This window comes from Neolamprologus brichardi, chromosome 9 (assembly GCF_056152115.1).
Source record: "Neolamprologus brichardi isolate AB-2024 chromosome 9, ASM5615211v1, whole genome shotgun sequence".
In the NCBI taxonomy this organism is placed as follows: Eukaryota; Metazoa; Chordata; class Actinopteri; order Cichliformes; family Cichlidae; genus Neolamprologus; species Neolamprologus brichardi.
This window is the reverse complement of record NC_142112.1, coordinates 21,705,204-21,717,783: the sequence shown is the minus strand read 5'-3', so window position 1 is coordinate 21,717,783 and position 12,580 is coordinate 21,705,204. Positions and strand designations below refer to the sequence as shown.

Below are 12,580 nucleotides of genomic sequence, written 5' to 3'. Positions count from 1 at the left end.
CGTATCCATGTAATATTTCACGCATAAAGCTTGTGTTTAGCTAACCTTGTTGTGGCTGCATATCGCATATCGCTAACGTACTATGAGTGGAGTTTGAGGTGAATTTTGAATGAAGCCACCCCCGCCGCGGTAAGGATGGTTCAGTCCTGGTGCGCTTCCTCGGATCCCACAGTGTAACTTTTGATTCAGAAACAAAATTAATATTTCCAAAGTTGTTTTGCGCACATTTGTATCACCAAATGGATTTTTAGTCTTATTCGTAAGTTTTGCATTTTACAGGTCCGTGTTTCAGTGAAACTTAAGGTTTTGTGCTAACGCTATAAAATATAGTTTTACTTGGAATATTTCCCCAACCATCCATTGGGAATTTTCTCTATTTGATTAATTAGAAAATTAAAGCAAACCCTCTGAGTGTCTCACAAACAATCTAGTCAGAATTCTGCATCAAGCTTTATTTGGAAAAGTCCACGCTGGGGTGGCACTGTACTAATATGAGAAATTAAAAAAAAAAAAAGATAGCTAGGGGTGGGTGGGTAACCTACATACACTTTACATTTAACAAGGAATAGATAACCATAAAGGGGAAATATCACGAACTGCTAATCCCCAGATTTGACAGCTAAAGCGTCTCCAATAGAGGGCGTCACTAAACCACTTCTCCCTGTGTTATTGTAGACAGAAAAATATCCAACAACAAATAGAGCAGTATAAAAAAACATAATTCAAGCAAAATAAGTGAAGTAAGTAACCTGATAACAGATTTTAATTTTACTTGGCCAAACGCATGTATATCTATTGTACAATCTGAAATTACCCTTTCCCCCTTTGTTTTTGGCTGAAATAATTTCTCACACCATAACGGACCAGTTAAAAAAATACAAAACAAAAAACAAAACAAAACACAAGCTTCAAATGAAAGCTCCATTGCTTTCAAAAGCGTCAGATCATCAGTTTTCCTGCCACACTACAGCTTTATCTTTGCGCATGTTTCACAAACCTTGTGCAATTCCACAGCCACGCCTTAGATCTGTGCCATTCACTTTTTACAGACAGATGGAATTACATGCTTCTGAAATATGCAGTTTATGTAATGTGTCACTGTCACACATTTATCTTCTTTCGCAATTTGGTCATCAGCCTTCTGCCTTCAGAGCAGAACCACTCAGTTTTTTGCAAGCTATTTAAAAAGGAGAAGAAAAAAACCCCATACTGTTCAGACTGAGGTTGAATAAAAGTGAATCTTTGTTTTTATTATTGATTATGAAAATGAACAGGCACCTATTACATGGAGCTTGCACATCCCAGAACAAAATTTCAAATATAAATAACACACCCTTATTAGTGTTGACCACTCACAACAACTTGCAAGCTAAGAGTTCAAACCACATTAAAAAAAAAAAAGAAAGAAAAAAAAAGAAAAGTAACCTAAGGGGGAAAAAACAAAACAAAAAAGAACAGCCAAACCCTGTAACATAACCACAAGCATGTTTAAAAAAAACAAAACAAAACAAAAAAGCCTTTATTGATCTATTAGGCGTCTCTCTGCACTGATGCTGCTGTGACTACATTTACACAATCAGTGTTTCAGTCAGTCTTATTCTCGAAGCAGTGATAGCAGATACAACCTTATACAATGAAACTAATAAAAAAAAATATTGGTTAAATAGATGTCCTTAAATTATCAATATAGTTTTGTTTTTAAATCTTCTTCAGATAGCCGTGTGCTGTGGTAATCTCCTCTACAGAATAGAGCATCATCACATTCACGCATGTTCATTCAAGAAACTCAGCTAGACCCTGGAAAAGGGAAAAAAAAAAAAAAAGAAAGAAAAAAAAAGTAGTAGATACAAACAACTCAAGATGGAAAAAAATTCAAGTATCTCTGACTGGATGGCGATAAACATGACTTTAGGAATGGAGTGATTACACTTTGAAATGAGCACAGCCTCTGGAGGTGAGCACTGTTAGCATCCATCCTATAAACCGTGACCTCAGTTATGGAACGACTAAAAGTTGCCACAATGTTAGATGCCAATAAGAAAAAGTAGGGTTTGAAACTGCATGCACCCCTACTGTAAAACTACCTTTTTTTTTTTCCTTTTTTCCAAAACCAGCTTTACATGTTTGTTGCTGACCGTACACAACCTAATTGGCAAAAGATGCAAAGTTCCAATGAAATAAAGCACTCCTATCATCATTCTGCTATAAAGTTAATGCATCCTTTGCCAGGTTCTTGCACATCATCTAACAATTTAAAGACGCATGTATGTACAGAATAGTTTCAGACATGTTACAAGTTTACAACATAACAGTCTCTTTTGGTGAAAATATAGTTAAATTCAAAATCTCTGATAGGTGTCTTTTTAGAGGTGATCTCTTTATTGAAAAAGTACCTGAGCCAAAACTCTGACCAGGGGGAAGAGAGAGAGAAGGAAAGGGAAAAAAGTATTGTCTTCATACATTCTAGAAAGACTTTGTCATTCTAGAGATAAAAATGATTTAAATAACCAAAAAAAAAAATAAAAAAAAAAAAATTCAAAAACATACTGACCCGTCAAAAGCACCCCCTTTTCAAAGTATCAACTAGTTGGGATAACAAAATGCCAAAAAAAAAAAAAAATTCAAACATTTCAGAAGATTAAAGCATGAAATAATAATAAAAAATATATATCATACAAATACAAATGGATCATGCGATGACATTCTTTAAATGGAAGAGAGGCTGATGCACGTCTTAAAAGGCTGGACCAGAAAAGTTCAGCCCAACTTTATGAGGAGACAAATGCCGAGGTCACTGGATGACTCCTGGATCTACTGTCACACCTGTGCTATTCCCGTGTGTACCGAATTTCAGTCCGATGGCAGGAAGAACTGCAACCAGGTCTTAAGAGTTGGAAGATGAAGAAGAGCGCGTGTGCTGTCGATACAGTGGTTAAAAAACTAAAACCCTTGAACCTGATAAGCATCAAGGACTGCTTACAGTACACCTGCAAGTTGGGAATAACGTAATAGTGCCTTTTTAAACTAGATACCATCACAGTGCATGTAGTACTACTACTAATAATAATAAAAACAGATGAAGCATTTTCTTGGGGTTTTGATGGTCAAATCCCTTCCAGAAGACTGTTTGATTTAGATCTCTCTTTGTAGGCCCCAGCATGCATCCACCGGTTATTATTGCACAACACAAGGACCTTAAAATGCAGCCACACACAAACAAAAAAAGTAACAATAATAATCTTAAAAGAGGAATTATAAGTATCAGTACAAGTCTGCCTTACTTGCTCGCTGCATTGTGACCTTTTTGCCTTCCCCCCAAAAAACGGATAAAAAAAACCAAACAAAAAAACAAAAACAAAAAACCACACACACAAAAAAGGAAGAAGTTCCATCTTGGGTGCAGCTAAACGTTCCGTTATTTTCTATTTTACAACCGACTAAAACATGCAGCCAAGAGCCTCCAGCGCATGGTGTCCATTGTTCCAGTCAAAGGTCAGAGTTCAAAGACTGAATGATTAAAAAGTGCTTTACGTAGGTCAGTAGGACTTCTCTCTTCTACCATTAATACAAAGTTTGTACATTAGCATGTATCATCTGTGAAGGCAAACAAGACAGCATGAAGATTAGAATTACAAGTAACAGGAAACAGACAAAAAAAAAGTTTCAAGTTCAGGAAGTGCTGAAAAAAAAAAAAACTTTCTTTTTTTAAACTCACCGTGATACCACCATTTTGTTTTCTTTGGGTTTTTGTTACATGTTCTTACATAAAATGAGTTATCAGGCGGTCGTCTCTGCAGAAAACAAAAAGCAGCAATTAGATTTAACATTTAACACGTGCCCACAAACCGCTACCGCCCGCACCGGGTGTCGCACACTTACCTTTTCTTTGCAGCTTGACAACATGCTGATAATGCTAAGACAAACTGATTGCACCGAGAGCGCTGGCGACCAATCTTCCGTTAGGATAGATAGACAGATGTGACCGTTGCTATACACATGCGGGTGGACAGGTATATTCTCTCCTGTGAACATTACCTGCACAATGAAAGCAAAGCAGACCACATCAACACAACTGAATATGTACAAATAAAAATCCCATGAGGCTGGCGAGCTTTAACATCCTAAAGAAAGAAGACGCATAAAAAACAACTTTGGGGTGGTTGGGGGTTACATGTGTGGTCAAAGAGCCAGCTCGGGGATGAACTTTGGAGAAAGCTAAAACATTCATTCCCATCAATTAATGACAGCAAAATAATTAGACTTGCTGCAGGGTTAACCCGCTACTGCAGAGATAGCAAACTCATTTTACTTTGTGGGCCACATGTAGCGAGCTGGACCAGTGAAGCTTTCCCTTTCTTTATTGTTGATTTAGTGACCGTTTTACATAGTGGATATTTTGTATACCTTGTACAGCACTTTGGTCAACAGACGTTGTTTAAAATGTGCTATATAAATACACCAATTTGACTTCTGTCGATGTAAAGATGCTTAATTATTGATTTAATCGCAGATATTTTAATGGAAGAAAAACAAGTGTAATGTCAACAGTATTTATCAGAAATGCTGATTAAGGCAAACCTTCTCGTTGCTCATTGTCCATGTTGTAAAATGACCTTGTCAAATTTGTTTGAAAAACCAAAACCTTTTCTGTCGTTTAAGTCCACAAAGCTGATTCTGTTCATCTGGATGTCCAGTTTTCAGTGGGAGAAACATTTTTTCACTTATCCAAGTGACTTCTTAAAAAGTAATGAGATGTTTCCCCCACTGAAAACACAATGTCCAGATAAACAGCATCAGCTTTCTGGGATTTCCTTACTTGGATAATAGAGCACAGGGGAAGTCTTATCAGTAGGAAAAGCTGTAAGACTTTGGAAAACACAGTTAGTCCAAAACTTATGCCTTCTTTCACATCTTACTAAACTGTCCAGTTGGTCGGATTGAAGGCTTTGTCGGGCTGATTCTGGCCCCCGGGCCTTATGATTGACACCACTGCTCTACAGGGATATGAGGCTCTCGGATTAGGACAGAGGGGCCGGGACACGGTGAGAGAGAGAGGAAAAGCAAACAGCGTAGGGAGAGCTAGAGAGGAGATACAGCATGTTTTATAAAAAAGTAGACACGTTCTATAAAAAGCACTGGGCTACATTTGACTTTAAAAAAGGCACAAGAGTGAGGGCCAAGCAGGAAGATATGGGAAGTGTGAGAAGCAAAAAGCTAGAGTCAGAAGTGCTAAAGCAGAGAGAAGGGGGAGCGGGTAAAAAGGGTAATGAAGGGTTGAGTCAGTCTGGCACCAGACCGGGCCTCACGGGAGAGTGCAGGCTCCACATCATGAGGGGGGGGGAAGGTGACTGATATGAATAGAAAGCACAGCTAGTTTTATAGTCTAAAGATCAAGACAAAAAAAAAAAATCTCTTAAAATATTTACTCAAACCTCCAAATCACACCAAGCCAACAGCGTCTGTAGGTAACCCATATCTTCTATTTCACTCAGATATCTAGTCTCAGGTCCATGCTGTGCCTTGTTCTAGTGCTGAATCTGTGCTCACCACAAGTTTCAATATTTCTAACTTTAGAAAAAGAAAAACAGAAGTAGCCTCTGTTTTGTTTCATAAGGTGGGCCTCTAATTTGCATGTGCACAACTGCTCAGAAATCAGAATCAACCCAAAAAACAATAAAAAAAATTGAAAGCTTTTTATTAAACTCTCAATCATTTTTACCACAACTGAAAATTTCACAACTGAAGACGCAGCAACTTTTGACAGTTCAGTGTCTGGAACATCAGCCTTTCTGGGTTCAAGTTCAATGAGGAAAAAACACACAGAGGAAATTTCATACTAGTGTGTGTACCACTCTGTCAGCAAAGTGTCTCTAACCAGAAAGAAAAAAAAAAAAAAGTATGCAGCCCCAGTGAACACAATACCCATCTCAATGTGACAGTGAAGAGGTGATTTTAATGACACTAGGCAGAGCTTCAATGGAAAAGGCCAAATCTGAGACTAACCAATAAAAGAAAACCAATACTGCCAAACGCTGCATGCATTTGACTGAGAAAGGCTGGAAAATGGTGGTAAGATCAAAGAATTCCACCTTTAAAGTGTTTCCAACAAAAATTGAGATGGTTCGCTTTGTAGTGGGTAAAGGAAAAGATTTATATAAGATTAAACGAGATGTCGAATAAAGAAGGGTGACCCTCTATTTGGAAATGCCATGCTGTAATCTGCTGGAAGCGGCATGACTAGGGATGGGTACCGGTATCCGGTGCCATTATGGCACTGGTTCTGACATAAACGGTAGTAACCAGACCGAAAAGCAGCGCACATTTCAGTGCTTTATTTCTGTGCTTTTTTTCCTGAGATGTCATACACTTTGGATTCTAGCCAATCATTTTACCTTTCCGAGGATAGTAGGCGGGCCCAGGTACGTACGTTCTTTTAGATCAGAGCTACAGATTACCAAGGCGAAGCGGTCAAATTCTGGCTGTACTTCACAGCAAAAGATGCAAACTCAGCAGCCTGCAACAAGTGCTTTAAGGTGATACTGTAATACTGTCAAAGGAGGTAACTCCTCGAATCTGATGAAACACCTGGCGACGTATAGCATTTTGTTAAAAGCCGAGAAATGCGCCGTATTTGATAGCTTGCTGCGAGACCTCACATCGAGCACATCTACTGCGGGTGTGGTGCCTGTTATCAGACCCGGAGTTAGCAACATCCCCCAAAAACCCGAAGAGTAGAGTCGTGGCCCCTAACCCTGCCAGTGTAGCAGAAATGATGACGGATGATGATGATGGCAGCAGCAGCCGTTCTTCTCTGCGTGAGTAGCTTAATGTTGTTCGTGTGTAATTTACATTGAGTAGGCTAATCACGCATGTTAATGCATGTAAGGTGAACTAGCAAACACCATCGTAGTTACATGCGGCTGTCTTCTTGTTTGATGGCAGATACTCCCTTCACCCTGGCCAAAAAGGTTAAAATGACCAAAGAAAAAGTGGAAAACAGCTAAACATGAGAGGTTTTTGGACAAAGTTTGTGTTTTTTCCATTGATTAAGCACTGCTTCCAGCCAAGAATGATGCCATAAATCCCCTACAGCTGCAGAAAAGGCTAACATTGTTATCTTTTTACAAAAAAAAAACAAACAGCTGAACATGAGAGGTTTTTGGACCAATTTTGTGTTCTCCATTCTTTAAGCACCGGTTCAAGCACCGTTTAAGCACCGGCACCGTTTCAAAAGTACCAGTTTGGTACTGGTATCGGATAAAACCTAAACGATACCCATCCCTAGGCATGACTGGACCGCACGCAGGACAGTGATCTAAAGAACAGCTCCGAAGTACACAAGAACTCTTTATAGAACTGGTCAGCTCGGGGTCTGTCTTTAATGGAGACGTTACTGCAGTCACCAGCTCTCAACCATACCCATTAGATTACCTCAACAAATTTGAAACAACGATGTCTGCAACGGTTCTTTGATGAAAGCAAAGTCTGAAGGCCAAAAAACAGATGTGAAAATTTTAGGTTGAGCCCAAAGTTTTCCAATTCTGTCTTATTTAAAGCTGAAGTTATTATTGGAGACTGATTTTAAACTTAAAAATTTTGTAAGCATTAAAAATAAAATAAAAAATTCTAGAGAATACTCTTTGATTCCACATTTCAATCTAATGATGATTAGTTTTAATTGCAAAGCTTATATTTCCCCCATGTGAATGACACAGAATGTGCAAATGACTAGTGGATTGATATGCAGAGCTTGGATGTCTAAAACATGTCAAAAAACGAGTAAATGAAAAAATAAAAAGCCTTTATACAATTGTAACAATCTAAACTGTAAGATTACACAACACTGTTTAAAATTTGACATCTTTGTTTTAGAAGATGCTGCACAGGGTTAAAGTTCTGGTAGGAAATCTGTAGTTTCTCCTGTGCGCATGTAGCTGTGAAAAGGCTCAACAGAAACTGAAGCTGTTATGCAAAAATTGTCAAGTGATTTTGATCAGACTTTGTTTTCTTTTCCACGACAATAATAGGATGAAGGTGAAAGAGAAGTTCCTCCAGAGGCCCCAGGAGAGGACTTCAACAGTGGATAAATCTGATAGTGTGTCCTTCCTATTTGAGAGGGTAACAGCTAAGTAGCTCAATTTATCTAATTTTCTCTACCTATTTTTAGACAGGCAGGCTCCTAATCAGTGAAACAAGACTGTTGAGTCAAACTAATCCCATCAAACATGGCTTCAGTGAGACTTCTGCACTGCTGACTCTCAGTGATTCCAAGCCAAGATTCATTGCACTAATGACCATAGAGCCAAGATGTTTCATGAGATTACAGCATGTATCTAGCCGATGAATATAAAAGACTGTTTCTACAGCTCTTCAGTTTATTTCAATCGGAACACCACTGTGGACCATGAACTCAGGAATATCAATCTTTGATATCAAGCTAGGAATGGATGTGGGACATTAGATCAGAGTAGCAAACGGTATAAAGGAAACATCATCAGACCAGGTTCCAAGTCCTTTGTTCATCTGCATCTCCTGCACCCACAGTGCAGACAAAACAGATCCATAAGACAAGATGGTTAATAAAGTGAACTTATAGATAGCTTCAGACAAAGTGCTTTAAAATGTCTAACATTTACCCACACACCTACGCACAAACAATAATGACTGCTGAGCTTACCTGAGGTGAATCAAAAGGATATCGACTACTAAATTTGAAAAGCAGCTGAAATTTCTCTCCTTCATACAGTGTGCCAGGTGCTCCCTCCATATCTACAATCCACCTAAAAAAAATAAAAGCACAATATTAAAATATGTCAAACAAAAAAAAATAATTACATAAAATAACACAGATAACTCTGTAACTTATGTCGGTGCTGTGCTTTTTGGAAAACAAATTTCCCAGAGGAACCCACCCGAGGGATGAATAAAGTTTTATCTTATCTTATCTTAGATCACCTTGAGATAATCAGGGTCTAGTAGTCTCTGACTACAAATCAGAGTGATGTAAATATGAAAAAAGGCCATTTTCTTTTAAATTTATGGAGTTGGTGGAGGGAGATCCCATGTCATTAAATTTCAACATTAACTCTCTTAAATTACAACTTACAATAACGTAAAACTTAAAATTTCATTAACTTGCACAAAAAAACAAAACACATTTTTAGAGATTTACACAAATCAGGGGAAAGAGGAAACCACAAGGAACCACAAAACCCTGCGAGGTTGCCCACAATTTGCATGGAGGAAATGAGCAAATTTACCCTCGATTCACCATATTAGCAGAAGAACAGGCGCCTATACAGATAAAAACAACACAGTTTGAATGAGGTGCACCAATTACTTTTGCGACCCTCATTGCTGTGTGTAAATCCAAATTGCAAGAATCAGTTAATTTGTGGTTTTGGGGGGTTGGAGTAAAGATCTTGCAAATTTTTGACAGGATAAACTACTCAGGCTTTTTCCTTTTTCCTCATACGTAGTGTACTTGACAATGAACATAAACCTTCAGTGCTTTGGGAGAAAATGGCATTTCTATAAAAGCAAAGTTTGGTTTATGAGTGATAATGTGCTCTGTGTTCAATCTTACAATTCTGGAGTAGGTGGGAAACAATGACAGCTTCGACATTATTTCTGTTAATAATGTGCCGTTTTATAATTTGGCAGCAGATTAGCTAGAGACAAGTACAGAACCACATGTAATTATCATTAAAAAAATAAATAAATGATACACAATGTGAGCTGCCGGTTCTGCAGTAAGTGTGTGTAATCAAAAGCTTTCAGTCTAACTCATTTCAGTGACATTCAATATTCAGCTGGGTTATGACCGTGCTTTAGTAATAATGTGATATTCTATTGATCTACTGGACAAAATCTATTTTCGCTTCGGTGGCCAGGCTACAGAACTCTGCTGACTGAGCTGCTAGCAATTCAATCCTGCACAGATGATTGCAAATACAGAGCCTTGGGCCTCTGGGATGAAAGACAGCCTACCTGCACCGCACACTCTTTACACACACACACACACACACAACTCAAGACTGCTGAATGTAGCTTCACTGGTGGCAAAAACAAGTTGAGTGCAGAACAGTTGTGGGGCTCATAGTAGAATCCTTAGAAGAAAAAAGCATCACAATCTCTGCCCTATTTTTTCCATGCAAGCAGTGCAGACAGGACATCAGAGAGAAGTTCAGAGCGAGGCCTGATCGTGCTCCCAACTCATGCCGAATACAGTCAGGGACTTCAAGGACATCACGCTCAATGTGCTCAAATTCCCTATAGCCTGGTGATTATATGATCCAGTCAACAAAAATAACACTGAGACATTTAGTGAAAGTGTAGGGACAAGGACAAATGGAGTACACCTGAGAGGCCCAACAGTGCCTTTAAGCAGCAGTTTCCCTGTTTACAAGTGACTCATTACACCATGAAGCTAACCAATATAGCACTAGCACACAATACCCTTAAAAAACAAAACAAAACCATTGACTCTCAGTGTTGCTCGTTACAGTACAAAGTGTACTATATAAACAAAAGGTGCAAAGCTGAAAACACACTGACCCTTTATTGCGGTAACATACCAGCTTGTGTGCTTCTATGCCGAGCAGAACAAGAGTATGTCATACTCCAGTCAGGATAATAAAGACATTTCATTGACCACAGTCAATCGTGACAACAGAAAGTAGCATAAAGACACCTTGTGACATCAGAGCAGAGCGTTTAAAAAAAGAGACACACCTACACATGCCTTGTCAGAGAAATTATATACAAGGATCACAAGCCAGCAGGACTGGTTAGGAGACTTGGCAGTCATGCAAGGCATTTGTCAGACCAGGTGATTGTTATCTAATGAGGAAGATGCCACCATAACTGACCAGTGACAAACACTCCAATGTGCACCCAGTCTTTCAGACAAACACTCCAATGTGCACCCTCTCTTTCAGACGGCATTGGAGGCCAGAAACCATGCCGTACAACTCGAAAAGTTAGTAACTTAACAAGTCCATGCTTCAGCTTAGAAACTTGTCTCAAATCCATTTAAAGACTACAATTCAAGTCATATTTCCTGCTTATCAGAAACCATATGAAATGGCAACAGTAGTCATGGGGTTTAAGGGGATACATCATGACAACCAGACAGAAAGGTCAGCCAAGCAACCTCTGTTTCTAGCCCAACTCCTGCATGCCAGCCATTAAATATTTTATAAGGATGAATAGTGACACTGTGCATTAGAGACACTCTACGAAGGGCCTGTGGCTGCCAGTTGCTGGAATGACCCCAATTCCTCACCACTACACACTGCTGAGGCCGTGGTGTCTTACCTCCAGCCGCAGCTACCTTTATGACATGCGGCATGCTTGCCACGCTACCCTTTTAAAGGGATGAAACCTGGCATTTCACAAAGCCACATGGTATTTGAGCAAACACGATAGGCATATCGGTGATAAAAACCCAGAAGTGCTGCCACTCTGAAACAAATGAGTCACAGGAAATTTTAAAAAACAAAGAGAGAGAGAGAAAGACTTACTGTGTAATGGTGTTCTGTACACTTTTTTCATTGAGCGTCATTCCTGGGGGTGGATCGTTTTGCAAGGCTAATAATTCCTTTTGTAGCCTTTTCTGTGGGACAAAACATGATTGGGTTTATACCCCCCAAAAATAAATGTAAAAAAAAGTTGAAATACTGGATCAAGTCAAGTAAAATCAAACAGAGTAGTGGCTGAGAAATTTAGCACATGTGTTCATCAATTTTATTAAGCGGCCCATACCCGCAAAAACACTGATACATCAATGATAGTCCAATGAGGGGTTACCGTTTATTAGTAGTTAAACGTGACCCAAACAAAACGATTTCAAAGAGGTAAGTGTTTAAAAAATGTATGAAATTTGCTTTACGGGTTTGATTTATTTAGACGTTAACAGCCAGTCAACTGAACAACGCAGTTTCTGTGAAAGTGATGCACCTGTTCAGCTGTTCAGGAGGAAACTGCAACTGTTCGATCTGCGCACTGTCTGCTTAGCTCACTGTGGTGAGAGCCCGGCCACTTAACCGCCAACATTTACGGGAAACATCGGAAATTTTTCCCACTTCATATCCTTGAATTATCACGCCTTTCTGAGAAGAACCTACACACGGGCCAAGTCATCGACATACAGTTCCAGGAAGCTAGCTTCTACTAGCCTTGACTTGCTGTGGACGATGATGGGCTAGTTGTATTGCTAGCAAAGAGCAGCCGCTAAACCTGAACAGTTGAGGATAAATGTCATCGATTTTACAGTAACGTCACCACCACTTTGGGCAAATACGCGTAGGTAAATGAAGTGGTCGATAAAGTGCCAGGAAAAAAACAGTCGGGAGGTCCAGTAAAAATCACAAAATAAGCGATCGCTGTCAATTGTGTTCTTACCTGCATCGACGCCATGATGGAAACCCCCCCTCCTCCTGCCTCAGCGCAGAGTGTAGAAACGTACGTCAGGCGGTCACGTGATTTAAGTTGTTTTGACAGCAGATAACAAATCCACACGAACGTGTGTGTGCGCGCGCCACCGTCACCGCCAAGATGTCCGTAACATTTAGCAGAT

The 12,580-nt window shown here is 39.4% G+C and overlaps 1 protein-coding gene across 1 annotated transcript; it reads right to left on the bottom strand.

Annotated features, from left to right (window-relative positions):
• Window positions 1-1,225: 1,225 nt before the first annotated feature.
• On the bottom strand, window positions 1,226-12,477 carry ube2wb (ubiquitin conjugating enzyme E2 Wb). Its single transcript, XM_006794613.2, has 6 exons — window positions 12,406-12,477; window positions 11,526-11,617; window positions 8,678-8,780; window positions 3,880-4,035; window positions 3,716-3,791; window positions 1,226-3,594 (listed from the first exon to the last, which is right to left on the bottom strand). The coding sequence occupies exons 1-6, from the start codon at window positions 12,418-12,420 to the stop codon at window positions 3,581-3,583; spliced, it is 456 nt and encodes a 151-aa protein (XP_006794676.1). The 5' UTR covers window positions 12,421-12,477; the 3' UTR covers window positions 1,226-3,580.
• Window positions 12,478-12,580: the final 103 nt, after the last annotated feature.

What these genes read in the sequence shown, in the direction of transcription:
- ube2wb (XM_006794613.2), bottom strand. An exon ending in GTACAGAACACCATTACACA is followed by an intron (nt 8,781 to 11,525) that starts GTAAGTCTTTCT and finishes TATTTTTTTTAG; the next exon opens with GTGGATTGTAGATATGGAGG. An exon ending in TGTCAAGCTGCAAAGAAAAG is followed by an intron (nt 3,792 to 3,879) that starts GTAAGTGTGCGA and finishes TGTTTTCTGCAG; the next exon opens with AGACGACCGCCTGATAACTC.